The sequence below is a fragment of the Martes martes genome (genome assembly GCF_963455335.1).
Source record: "Martes martes genome assembly, chromosome: 11".
NCBI classification, from domain to species: Eukaryota; Metazoa; Chordata; class Mammalia; order Carnivora; family Mustelidae; genus Martes; species Martes martes.
In genome coordinates this window covers 11,080,322-11,092,088 of record NC_137899.1, presented here as the reverse complement: position 1 = coordinate 11,092,088, position 11,767 = coordinate 11,080,322, and the positions used below count along the sequence as shown (strand labels likewise).

At 51.5% G+C, this 11,767-nt stretch overlaps 1 protein-coding gene across 1 annotated transcript in view; it reads right to left on the bottom strand.

The window, feature by feature from the left end:
- Window positions 1–514: 514 nt before the first annotated feature.
- GLI3 (GLI family zinc finger 3) overlaps window positions 515–11,767 on the bottom strand; it is a 265,997-nt gene continuing 254,744 nt past the window's right edge. The window contains exons 14-15 of the mRNA XM_080817953.1: window positions 7,139–7,466; window positions 515–6,284 (exon numbers count right to left, since the gene is read on the bottom strand). Of these exons, the coding sequence (XP_080674079.1) occupies window positions 3,955–6,284; window positions 7,139–7,466 (2,658 nt within the window). The 3' untranslated portion in view covers window positions 515–3,954. The remainder of the gene's footprint in view (window positions 6,285–7,138; window positions 7,467–11,767) is intronic.

The window sequence follows — 11,767 nt, the reverse complement described above, 5'->3', positions numbered from 1 at the left end:
GACAAATTAGAGAAATCGCTTACATTTCTGTCTAAAGTCAGTTCTTAAAAGCCACAGAAAAGTAGGTTTCCGCCACGTCACATTTCCTGTTAACAGTATTATACCCTATATCCTTTCAAAGGAGAGGATAATTTATAGAAGAGAAACAAGCTCAGTTGTTAGACACTGAACCATATTTACACTCCTTCCCCAGAGTTTGGCAAAGTGACAAAATTAAGAAAAACAATTAGGGTTACAACTGGTGTGCCTCCCAGGTACACACCCGGAGGTCGCCACCAGGACAGCCACCTGTCTCAGCCTTGGGGACAGGGAATCTGAATCTTGGGCGTAAATGCAGCTCAGCTTGTATGTGGCGTGCAGGGGAAGGGCTGGGGAGGGCGGGGAGGAGAGGATAAGGAGGGGTAGCGGGGTCTGAGTCCCAGCGCATCCCAGTGCGAGCTCTGTCGTTTTCCCAAGGCAGTGTCTTTCCTTTTAGCTAGGGATCGAATAAACAACCCCGTAACAATTTCAGTACAAAGCGTTTTTTATTGACATTGTAAGAAACATTGTTCTTTCTTTTTGTTACAAAAGGACTAGGTGGTATGGAAAGCAAAGGTAGAGTCCACGTGTGGCGGGACTGTGGCCCTGGGCATGAGGTGGGCGCGGGGGGGGGGGGGCATCGCACGCGGAGAGGGGGGCATCGCACAGCTGCAGGCTGATCCGAGAAGGCCCAGGGCCGGCCACATCCGAACACTATGCCTACAATACTTAAATGTATTTACATGTGTTTCTTTTAAAAAAGGATTACACATTTTATTTTTTTAAAAAATCTAAAAAAGGTGAAAAAAATGAACTCGTTTTTTATTTTACACGTTTGCGGGATACACAACAGTAACTTGTCAGAAGAAAACATCCTCCATCAGTTCAAACAACACGGGAAACCAGGTTACAAGACGGCTGACTCTGCTCGGATCGCGCGCGCGCTCAGGGGGTCCTGGAGCGCGCACCCTCGCGCTGCGATCAGGCAACACGGGCTGGTCCCTCGCATCGACAAGATCAACAGAAAATAAGGCACATACATCGCAAGAATCACAACTCTGCAGCTCAAGGGGACGAGCCAACGTATGAGGAGCAGGGGCAGTCTCATTAGCTCTTTAGGAAATAAAACAAAACGGTTTAACGAATAAAAACACGGTTCACACGGATGTTCAACAGGAGAAGCACGCACGAGCCTGCACTGAGAAGTAAGGGGGGGACACTCGTGAGTTGCTGCGGTCTCCCTCAGCAGGGAGGGTCAGAGATGTGGGGAGGAGGCTGGAGGCTGGGGGTGCGTCCTGCCCGAGGAGATGCCAAGTCTACAGACTGGAAGGCTTTCAAGTGGCCCCAACAGACCTTCCTTCCACGGACTGTTGGGGCACATCGCAGCGCTCCCGGAAAAGTACACTCTCCTCCTCCCTCTCCCCTCTTCCCCATCTTTCTGAGATTTCCACAGACAGAAGCCAAGGGCTGCACTGAAGTAGGTCTATCTCTGCAGATCTAAGGGCCGAAGCAAGGAAAGCAAGCATGGAAAGGTAAAGAATGGTGGCCACGCAGAGAATCCCCTGAATCACCACAGGGCAAAGCAGAGACCCAGGATGACAACGGTCCTCCCCCACGGTCACCAGTTGCCGTCTGTCCTTCCCTGGAGGGCAGGCGAGGTAGGAATTTAGGGTCACTGAGAAGTGCAGGTCACATCCGGGAGTTTGACCGGGGAGGGAGTCTGATGGAGGAGGAGGGCAGGGTGGTCCCAGGGGCCGCCGTCCTCACTCAGCAGGCTGCAGAACGCCCAGGTCCCAAGCTTGGAAACCAAGAACAGGGTCAGACCAAACCGTGAGAGCACGTAAGGTAAGATTAGGGCGTAGAGATTCTGCTGTTTGTGGAAAAAAAGAGATTCAGGGAGTGGACCACTGATTTTGTGACCGGGTCATGGACTGTTTTGAGGAACACAGAAAAAGCCTGGCTCTTTCTGTTGCTCAGATCCATTGAGCTCAGATCAGTAGCTGTCTTTTGCTTTTGGGCTCTGTTCCAAAGCAGATGCGTCCTTGGACTTAAGAGCAGGTGCTGGTTGTGGGAGGGCAGCGGGAGAAGTCTCGGCACCCCTCCCAGTGGTTTCAGGAACATTCCGTCGAAAACAAACCCAACTTTCTCAGCCACAAAGTTCCAAAGGGCAAATTTCCCTCCACACTGAGATTCTTGGTCCAAAGGAGAGATCATGAATGTGAGAAAAATGGGCTGGTTCTAACATTTTTTCCTACTGTCTAATGTTTTATTTTACTTGACTTGTCTAATACGAATTTAAATGGCAGGAATAAAGGGGGTGAAAAGCCACACAACTAACTCATGAGTCACTTTGGCTAAATCCAACTTCTAGGGTCAATGGGACGAAACAGAGAAGGTAGTCCGAGGTGTTAATATTTCATTTTTAATAGTTTACACGTTTTTAAATGTAAAATGTTGGATAATCCATGTACTCTGTACACACATAGTATGACTTTTATGTGTATCAGCTGCACATGGCAAGTAGCTGCACTTTTTTAGTCTTTAAATGTTTTAATCCAAAACAAAAGTACCAATTAAGTCCACATGAAGGACTAACTGCATAGAACATTTAACTTCTTAAGTGGATGCCCCGTTTTAATAGAGAAGGTGTAAGAAAAGGCATCCACACAGCCACTGACCATCCTCCCTAGCGCTTACGAATACTAACAATGGTTAAAGTGATTTATTACAAATGTCATTGTATGTCAGCTTTTTCCTTTACAACTAAGTTTTATAAATCCCTTAAAATAGGGCACTTAGAATAGAAATACTCCTTTGCTACAGTGGAATTAAGGTATGTTAACGAAATAGCCTGCTGCTGGGTCTTTTAAATACCTAAATACTTAGAACTATATATAATCAATCCTCAGTTATCTTTGATAACGGGTAAGGAGATGGAACTATAATCAACAAATACAGCAAACCCACAAATGTTCCCCAAACTACTTCTACCCAGTAGCTTCACTCTACAATCTACCTAACTTCTTGCCAGAATGGATGGAAGTTGCCAACCCACCACCCTTCCCCTCTCTCCCTGGAGCGCGGAGCAACACCAAATCGTCGTGGAGACGGAGGGAGGAGAGGCAGCGTGGATGACTGAGAAGTGAGCACATAGATGCACCTGCCCTGAGCACACTAAGGGACAGGAGGAATTCTAAACCCCAACCATGAGCAAACTAGTGTTTATCTGCCAGAGTCCCAAATCCCTGCTTGTGTGCAACCCTGACCTGAACTGGGGTGGGGAGTGCGTCAAAAATTGGTTATGTCTGCTATAGCACACCCACGAAGGATTCTTAAATTCACTATCCATATTCTGATTCTTGTGCCCAATGTGGGAATTACCGAAACAAACAAACAAACGTCATCAAAACCAAAAAGCAAAAACAAAAACCCAAAAAACACCCAAGAAAACAAAAAACAAAAAGAAACACAGAGCACATGTGAAAGAAAATTTAAAAAGCTGTAAGTGTAACCCCTTGGTCAAAAGCACACCAACTCCTATTTCCTTTGAGTAACAGAGAAACACATCAAAACTCGCGTATGACTTCTCTTCGAAAAGAAGAACATGCACATCACACATTTACACTGGTTTACTAAAAAAGCGGGGGGAGCTTACAGTCAAAAAAGAAAAAAAAAAAGGAAACAAAGAGGATGGTTTGAGTGTCACAATACTGATTCAAAACTGAAATGGAAGACAGTTTCTCCCTAGAATACTTTAGGGTTGTTCAGAGTCCTTTTCCATAAAAGGAATATACTTGAAACACATCCCAGTTAGGTGAGATGAGATTGCTAAAATACATACAGAACTAAAACAAAAAACAAGCCGGCAAAAAACCGAGTCCATTTAATCTTAAACTCCTAAAGTTTCACGTTGGTTGGCAGCCTTTCCCCTATTGCCTACTGCATCACTGCAAGGAATTTGCTTTCTTCCGCGAGGGAGGTCAGCAAAGAGCTCATGTCCCCGATGGCCATGTTGGTGGTGCTCACAGACAGCGCGGGCAGCGGGAGGGACGCGCGCGGTGTGGTGAGGCGGGAGGAGCTGTGGGAAAGGTTCTGAATGATGCTGGGGCTCAGGGCTCCAGACATCAGGCTGGCGTGGTCCCCGTCGTCTATGATAGCGTCAAAATCAATCTGCACCCCTTCCAGGTCATGGCTGTCGAGGCTGTCCACTGTGCTTGTCACCTGGTTAGCACCTGGGGAGAGTAATTCAGAGTTTTCGGCGCTGGCCCCCTGGAGCAGGCAGTTGGCTTCTGAAATGGAGAATGAACCAGTTTTCATGTCTTGCTGACTGAAGCCAACGGTTTGGTCATAGAACTGACCAGAGTAACTCTGCGTGTTCGAACAGAGCGGATGGGGCTGCCCTTGTATCTCCATCTTGATGCCGTTCACCCGACAGGCCTGACTCGTGTCGCTGGGCTGTCCCTGCTGCAGAGCGAGGCCGCCCCTCAGCACAGCCTGGCGTCTGCTGCCCCCGAAGCCGGCACAGGGCTGGTAGCCCCTGGCGGCTGCCAAGCCCGATGGCTGGCCGCCCTGGCAGGGGGGCCCCGGCAGGCCGCTCTCTGGCCCTTGATAGATGTTGACGTGTGAGGTAGCGCTGACCTGCTCTAGCACCTGCTGACCAGCGCGGCCCGCCCCTTGGTGGTTGTTGAGCAGTTGATGGGACAGGTACCCCTGGCCCACCAGGTCTTGGGGTGCCATGCCATTCACAGCGCTGCCCGCTGACTCGTGGGGCCCCACCGACAGGCCAAAATCTGGCTGGCTCCCGTTTCCGGGCACCGTGGTGCCTTTCAGCTTTGCCGCCTGAATCCCGCCACCACAGGCCCCGTCGAGCAGGCCGGGGGCCGCGAGCGGCCTGTTGAGGCAGTTCCCATACTGCTGGGTCTTGTAGGGCTGTTCGTGGAAGGTGTTCCCGCTGGTGCCCGGTCCGCCACCGTGGCTCGCTAAGTGCTCGGGGCCGCCGTAGGAGCTGCCGTGTTCCACGAGGGTCGGGTACCCCCCGGCCGGGCCGACCCCGTTCCTTAGGGGATTCTGTGGGTGAACGCCCATGTTGGTGTTGGTGTATAAGCCGAAGGCTCGAGCCTGCTGCGCCGCTGACCGCTGGCCACATTTCACCTTGGACGAGCACAGGTCGGCGCTGCCAGAGCTGACTTCATTCCACTGAATGGGCAGGTCGGATTTGCTGGCTTCAGGGCAAGGCTGCTCCAGCGGCCGGTACTGCTGGCCGGCGTGGCTGTCGGGCAGCCCGGGGGGGTCGAAGTCTCCGTGCCCACTCCCCAGGCCGGGCCCCTGGGGCCCTTTGCCGTCGTCAGAGACGGCGCTTTGGAAGGGCTGCTCGTACCCCGCCTGGTTCTGGGCATTTAAATACTGCACCACGTCGTCGGGCAGAAAGTCCTCCTCGTTCAGGCTCACGTCGGCGTCCATGGTCAGGGACTCCAGGGTGACGTTCTCGGTAATGCTCGGAGGGCAGGGGGACGCCGCGAAGTGGCGCGGCTGGCCGCCCTCGGGCCGCGTGTAGTTCTGGAGCACTAAGTTGCGCTTCTCCAGGGAGGCGGGCAGCGCCGGAGGGTTGAAGCCGTGGAGGCTGCCGAACCGCGGCACCCGGGGCAGGGAGAGGCTCTCGGACACGGTCCTCACCGGGTCGCTGGCCCGCCTCACGCCGTTGCCCAGCGCGTCGGCCGGCAGCAGAGGGCGGCGGCCGTAACTGTGCGCGCCCCCGTCGCTGCACCTCCGCGGGGGGTGCACGGGCGGCAGGGCCCCCGCGGGCTCCCGGCCCTCCCCGAGCAGCGCCATCCGGGTCTTCAGGCTCATCCTCTCCATGTTGGGCAGCGGGGTCGGGGGCGGCCCGCCCGTGGCCGCCGCGTACTTGGCCTTCAGGCGGTACTGCTGCGCGGGCGTGAGGCTGAGCAGGCTGGGCAGCCCGTCCCCTTGGCTGGCCTCGCTGGACCTGCGCGAGGCGTCGGTGGAGATGGGGTCGTAGGAGTCGGCCACGCTCACGTTCTGGGGCCGGCCCTCGGCCTGGGACGCCTCGCTGGACCTGCGGCTGGAGAAGCAGGGGGAGATGCCCGAGGAGCGGCGGCTGCTCAGGTAGGCGGAGCTGATGGTGCTGGTGCTGCTGTCCCTCCTGTTGAGCATGTTCAACATGGTGATGTCCACACCAGCAAGGTCGCTTCTGTTCGGGAGGAGAGTCAAGGGCCCGCCCAGACTGCAGCTGGTACTGGGCTGCGTGCCTGCAGAGAGAGGGTGGAGAGACGCACGTTCATTTCGGGAGGGCTGGAAACCGGTCAGGTGCAGGGTGGGGTGAAACTAGTTTTGGTTTCCCCGGCCCTGCGGAGTCTGCCACAGGCCCCAGCCTCTGCTGCGTGTCCCCAAAGGGACCAGGGAACAGTGAAGGAGTGGGTGCGCTGTGTGCCAAGAAACTATTCACCAGTGGGTGGGAAAGTTTGCAGACCCCTGGCTTCAACAGAGCAGTAGACACAGCCTGGAGCACTTAAGCTCCTTCACAGGTGTAGGGCGCGGTGCTCCGGGGACAGGCGAGTCCAAGGCAAAGGCATTCCCGGAGTGTCCTATCTACTCGGGGCTTCCTCTGACATCCCTTGAAGGTGGAGGATGTCTGGGTCGGTGGGGGGAGCTTCACCCTGAGGATGTACTCTAGGCATTCATTTGTCATCTCAGAAGCAAAACCTGATGTGGGTTTGGGGCTGCAGATGCACAAGTCTAGTCTGCCTGGCCTGCCTTGACCTGGGAACATGTCAGTCAAGGTGGCTGCCGATCTCCCGGGTGCCGATGGGAAACCAGACGGCGGTGCTAACCCCAGATGCCGCTGCTGGAGGGACTTCCTCAGCCTGGTCCAACAGTTCTGATCTCACTGCGAGAACACGAGTCCTACACTATTAACCCCTTAAGACCTGCTTTTAACACACGGCCTCTCCAGAGAGGCTGCACTGATGGGTGTGGTGACAGTATAATTTTAGGACCGGGGGACACACCAGTACACTCCAAGCCGGGTTCCTCCCACTGCGGCTTGGGCGTACAGACAGAACAGAGAGCCCGGAGCCGAGGTGAGGTGGGGCACGGGACTCACCGTTTCCTATGAGAGGAGAGACTGCAGGGGCTTTGGGGGGTAGAACGGGGTTCAGTCGTGGAAGCATTCCATTCACTTGTTTGAGCCTTTCTAGTTTTACGTGTTCCATCCATTTGGTCCCTGCCGGGTTCCTCCTGGCTTGCAAGGCGAGGGCGGTGGTTGCAGTGGAAATGGTCGAGTCCATGATTGGGGTTTCGTCAATGGCCCCGAGGTCTCCCACACCACCTCCATCGGTCAGAGGAAGCTCGAGCCCACTGTTGGAAAAGTTGCTGACGGGGGACTGTTGGCTGCTGCATGAAGACTGACCACCAGGGCTTGGCTGAGATGTCTGCTGGGGTCAAGAGCAAAGCAAAGAGGTGTCACTGGGAAGGAGAAAGCAAAGGAAGCCGAAAGCGAGGGCTCATGCAGACCCTAGACCTCCAGGGTGCTCCAGGGGTGCGGTGAGGGGAGCTGTGTGCCGGTGAATGGAGGCGGCCTCTCGCGATCTCGGGGGCTGATGGGATACCCAGTGGATGTGCAGTGGGGGCAACGGAAACGGGGCGTGCTGAACGGGGCTGGGGGTGGTGACGGGCACGACATCAGCCACGGGATCCTTCCCCAGATGCCAGCTCTGCAAACAGGCTTCCTCAGTTCTAATCCCACTTGCACGACTTGACTTGACCCTTTGGGCAAAAGACTCAGTCACTCTAAACCTCAGTTTCCTTATCTACAAAATGGGAACAACTTACTTATCTTCGGGATTGTGGTGGGAATTAAGTGTGAAGCCCAGAGAGGCCACGAAGACAAAGACAAAGACCTGGGAAACGGTTCCCATTCGGCTCCGAGGGCATTCGTGGTTCATCCTATCCCAGGTGGCTTTAGTCCGCAGGCTCGTTCTGCTTGGCTCCAGTGGGCGCGGGAGATGGGTGCTCAAGGGGCACACTAGGTCCTCTCCCATGAGACCCTCTCTGAGCTGCTCAGGGCTAGTTGCTCAAGCTCTCTGTAACCTCCCCCCATTCTGTCTACACTTGCCTGCTCCATAGAACCCCAGCTAGACTGTGCATAAAGACAGCTGCAAGAAATGCTCCAAGTTACAGCCATCTGAGTCTGGAATAATCTTCCCATTCTCCTAAAGTGCCCTGGCGCTTTTCTGGGAGAATCAGGCAATGTTTCCCTCATCACCACTGTGTGGACTGTATAGGCCAGTTCTGCAACTAGAGAGAAACCTGAGCCAGTGCACAGGCTCTCCAGCAGGGAAAGGACCCCCCCCCCCCAGTCCCGGGGCTCCTGGAGATGGGGAGTGAAGGAGAGCTGGTTGTCCTCAGATCTGGGGGGGGGCACCCTATAAAATGGCCCTCAATGGCCAGTCTGCACAGCCTAGAACCGCTCTATCTAAAATTCCATTGGTGAATTCCATTGGTAGATATACAGGATAACCCCTTTTGTGTGGATAAGAAAATTGACGTTCAGAGAAGTTCAGTGACTGCCCAAAGTCACAAAGTCACAAAGTCAATGCTAAGACCAACCTAGACTCCCTGCCCAGCACCATTTCCATCTCCCCACAGAGCCTTCTCCAGCGTTACTGGAACAACTAGAAGCTGCCAGCAGCCCCAAGAACAAGTTCTCCTGGGAGAGAGAACCACACGCACTCGGTTACGGACCCCCACTGTTGTCCTAGGTGGGGTGCATGGGACTGTCGGGAAGGGGTTTTAGGCATAGGGCTTCTCACCAGAGCCCATCACACTCGTTTCGCAACCACACTATGTACAGCCAAGCAGATGAAGACTTCCTAAGTGAATGCCACGTGATACACCAAGTTTGTCCCGGGCAACCAAGCAGAGCCAAATGAGATACACAGATCTGATGGGGAGTTTGGGAAGCCTGGCTCACATTTTGCTTCGGCAGAATCCTGGAGGGCCAGGCCACCTGCTCCTTTCCAAGGGACTTGGAGCATCCAGGATTTCGAGGTCTTTGACTCTCGGACTGTCAGCTCAGAGTGTGTGCAGGTGAATGTGTGTGTGTGTTTGTGCGCGCGCGTGCACGTCTATGTGTATGTACACACACACACTGTAGACTCAAGCCTCTACAGGGCACAGGAGGAGGCACAAAGGCCTTTAACACCAGAGAATCGCTCAGAGGATCTCAGACACTTTGACACAGATTAAACTGGGAACAACAAATATATCCGGATCATCCTCAAAGAGGGAGGACACCGTCTGGTCCCAGAATGAGTTTACATGCGTCAATTCGATAATGTGGTAGTCTTTGAGAACATCTGCTTGGTCGGCCGGCTGTGATTTGTTATGAAAACCTAGACAAATAAAACAATGAATTTCACCATCTGACTCCACGTTTCCACATGCTGAATGTTCAAAACACATTGCTTCTACGTTTGAAACATAGCTGAGTAATGTTCACTACCAAAGATATCACAAAGCACACAAACAAAAAATCAAACACACAGAAGTTAAACGTTAAAACAAACACAAAACAAAAAGAGCAGAGAAGCCAAAATTCCCTCACCTTATTACCCACTGTCCTTAGGAAGTGAGAACAAGACATTTAGGAGCATTACACAGAAGAGATGTGGAATTAATAAGAAAAAAGAAGAAAGAATTTAATTCATAGCATGATGATCAAGGACACATTTTTAACGAAAGAATATTAGAAATGTAAATCTCATATGCATTAGTAAATGTCTACGAAGCGATCTACTTATATTTATATGTGTATGGACATATACAGACAAAATAGTCCCCTGTAGGAAATCGGATGAATTTATTAGCCTTTCCTATAACATATGGAGCCTCATCTCAAGCTCTAGGGTCCCTTCCAGTGTATGTTTCTATGATTTCATTGCTTTATAAAATAGTTCACATCTTGGGGCATCTCAGATGTCACTGAGCCAAATAACAATACGTTCTTATTTCTACCAATTTTTTTCTTAAATAATGGGTGTTTGGAGAGGAGATGACACGTTTTCTTGAGCTAGGGATGTACATTAAAGGTACAAGAGGCTCTGGGTCCTTCGGATGTCCGAAGAACATAAATCATTGTCTTTTGATGACATCATCTAGGAGACTACAAATTCATTTTCCTTGTTTCATTAAACACTTGGGGATAAACTGTTGAATGTTCTGCATGTTGTACCAGTAGACTTTATTTTAGGAAATGGATATGCGATCGCCCCCAAAAAGTATGCACAACACCGCTTATGAACTGATTAATTTTAATGTATGGTGATGAGTCATAAGACATACATCACCTTTTGACTAAGGTGCTTTTTATTTTTATTATAGTTTATTTTCTGACTAAAGGGCTTTGTATTTATTTTTCTTTCTTCTCTTTCCTTCCCTCCCTCCTTCCCTCCTACCTACCTTCCTTCCTTCCTTCCTTCCTCTCTCTCTTTCTTTCTAAAAGCAAAATACAGCTACCCACTGGCAACTCATAATAAATCTGGACAATTTCTTGGTATTATTTTGGCTACACTTAATGTCACTCTCTAAAACTCTTAAACTCAACAAGTCATTAAAATTCAACCAATCATTAAATTCCACTTGGTCAACTCCAGAATTGTACATGGGCATCATTTCCTATCCATATGTACTGCTGCATGGTGACATCACTCAGGAACTCATAGGATGTCCATCCAATTGCTGGACTTTTCTGATTTTAAGAAGACACTTCGCGAAACTGAGTATAGCTATGCCTGCCTGACCAGTCGTGTGCATCTGGAAATCCAAGCCCACGACTTCTATTGGGTATGTTTCCTCTGTACATAGAGTAGCCAGATGAGACCCCAGCACATTGGCGGAGCTGACCCCGTTACACACGCCGCCAGATACAATTGTACTGAAGCTTTTCCAATAGCTACTCCTTTCATTCTTCCCATTGCCTTTCTTACAGGTTTAGATGTTTTGTATGGCACAGACTTAGGAAAAAAAAAAATCACCAAGAGCAGTTTGAAAGAAACTGCAGCTGTAGCATGATCCCTGTGTCCGTCTGGTGACCGGTAAGTCCCCAAACCAGAATGATTTCTCCTGATGACAGCTTTCTGGTGATTCCCTTGCTCCTCACCTCTGTGGTTCCGGCTCCGCTGCCGAAATGGTCTCCAGTCTATCAAGCCCATCCCTAGCCTGGCCCTGGAGCTGGTTTTTCTAGAAATCAGCCGGGCCATGTCATTCACCATCACCAGTAAAATAGAACCCCTTTTTCCTCCTCACTCCTTTTCATTCCTGCACATCATCCTGGACCACTACCACCCCCCACCCCCGCTGGCTTCTGCTGCAATGTCAGGCCTGCACCTCCCCCACTTTGAGAGCTGAACTTGAGGCCCACCCCCACCCCCTCCCCTATCACATCCTCAAGTACGCGGGCAGTCTGTTCCCTTCTCAAATGCTCTCACGCGCACTTGGGGAAAAGACCCATCACGCAGAGTTCTAAGTATTTGCTTTTTGGTGGTCTGTCTAGCCCACGGGACTATAAATACCTACAGAATAGGGACCGTGCTTATTTATTTCAGAGTTACCAGGGCAAAGCACGATGCAAAATACATGTTTACAGAAAGCCTGAGGGGCTGATCTTCTCCATTACAGGTCTACTGGAAATGCAGTTGGTCGCGACGTTCTTTCTACCTGTCACGATGTGCTA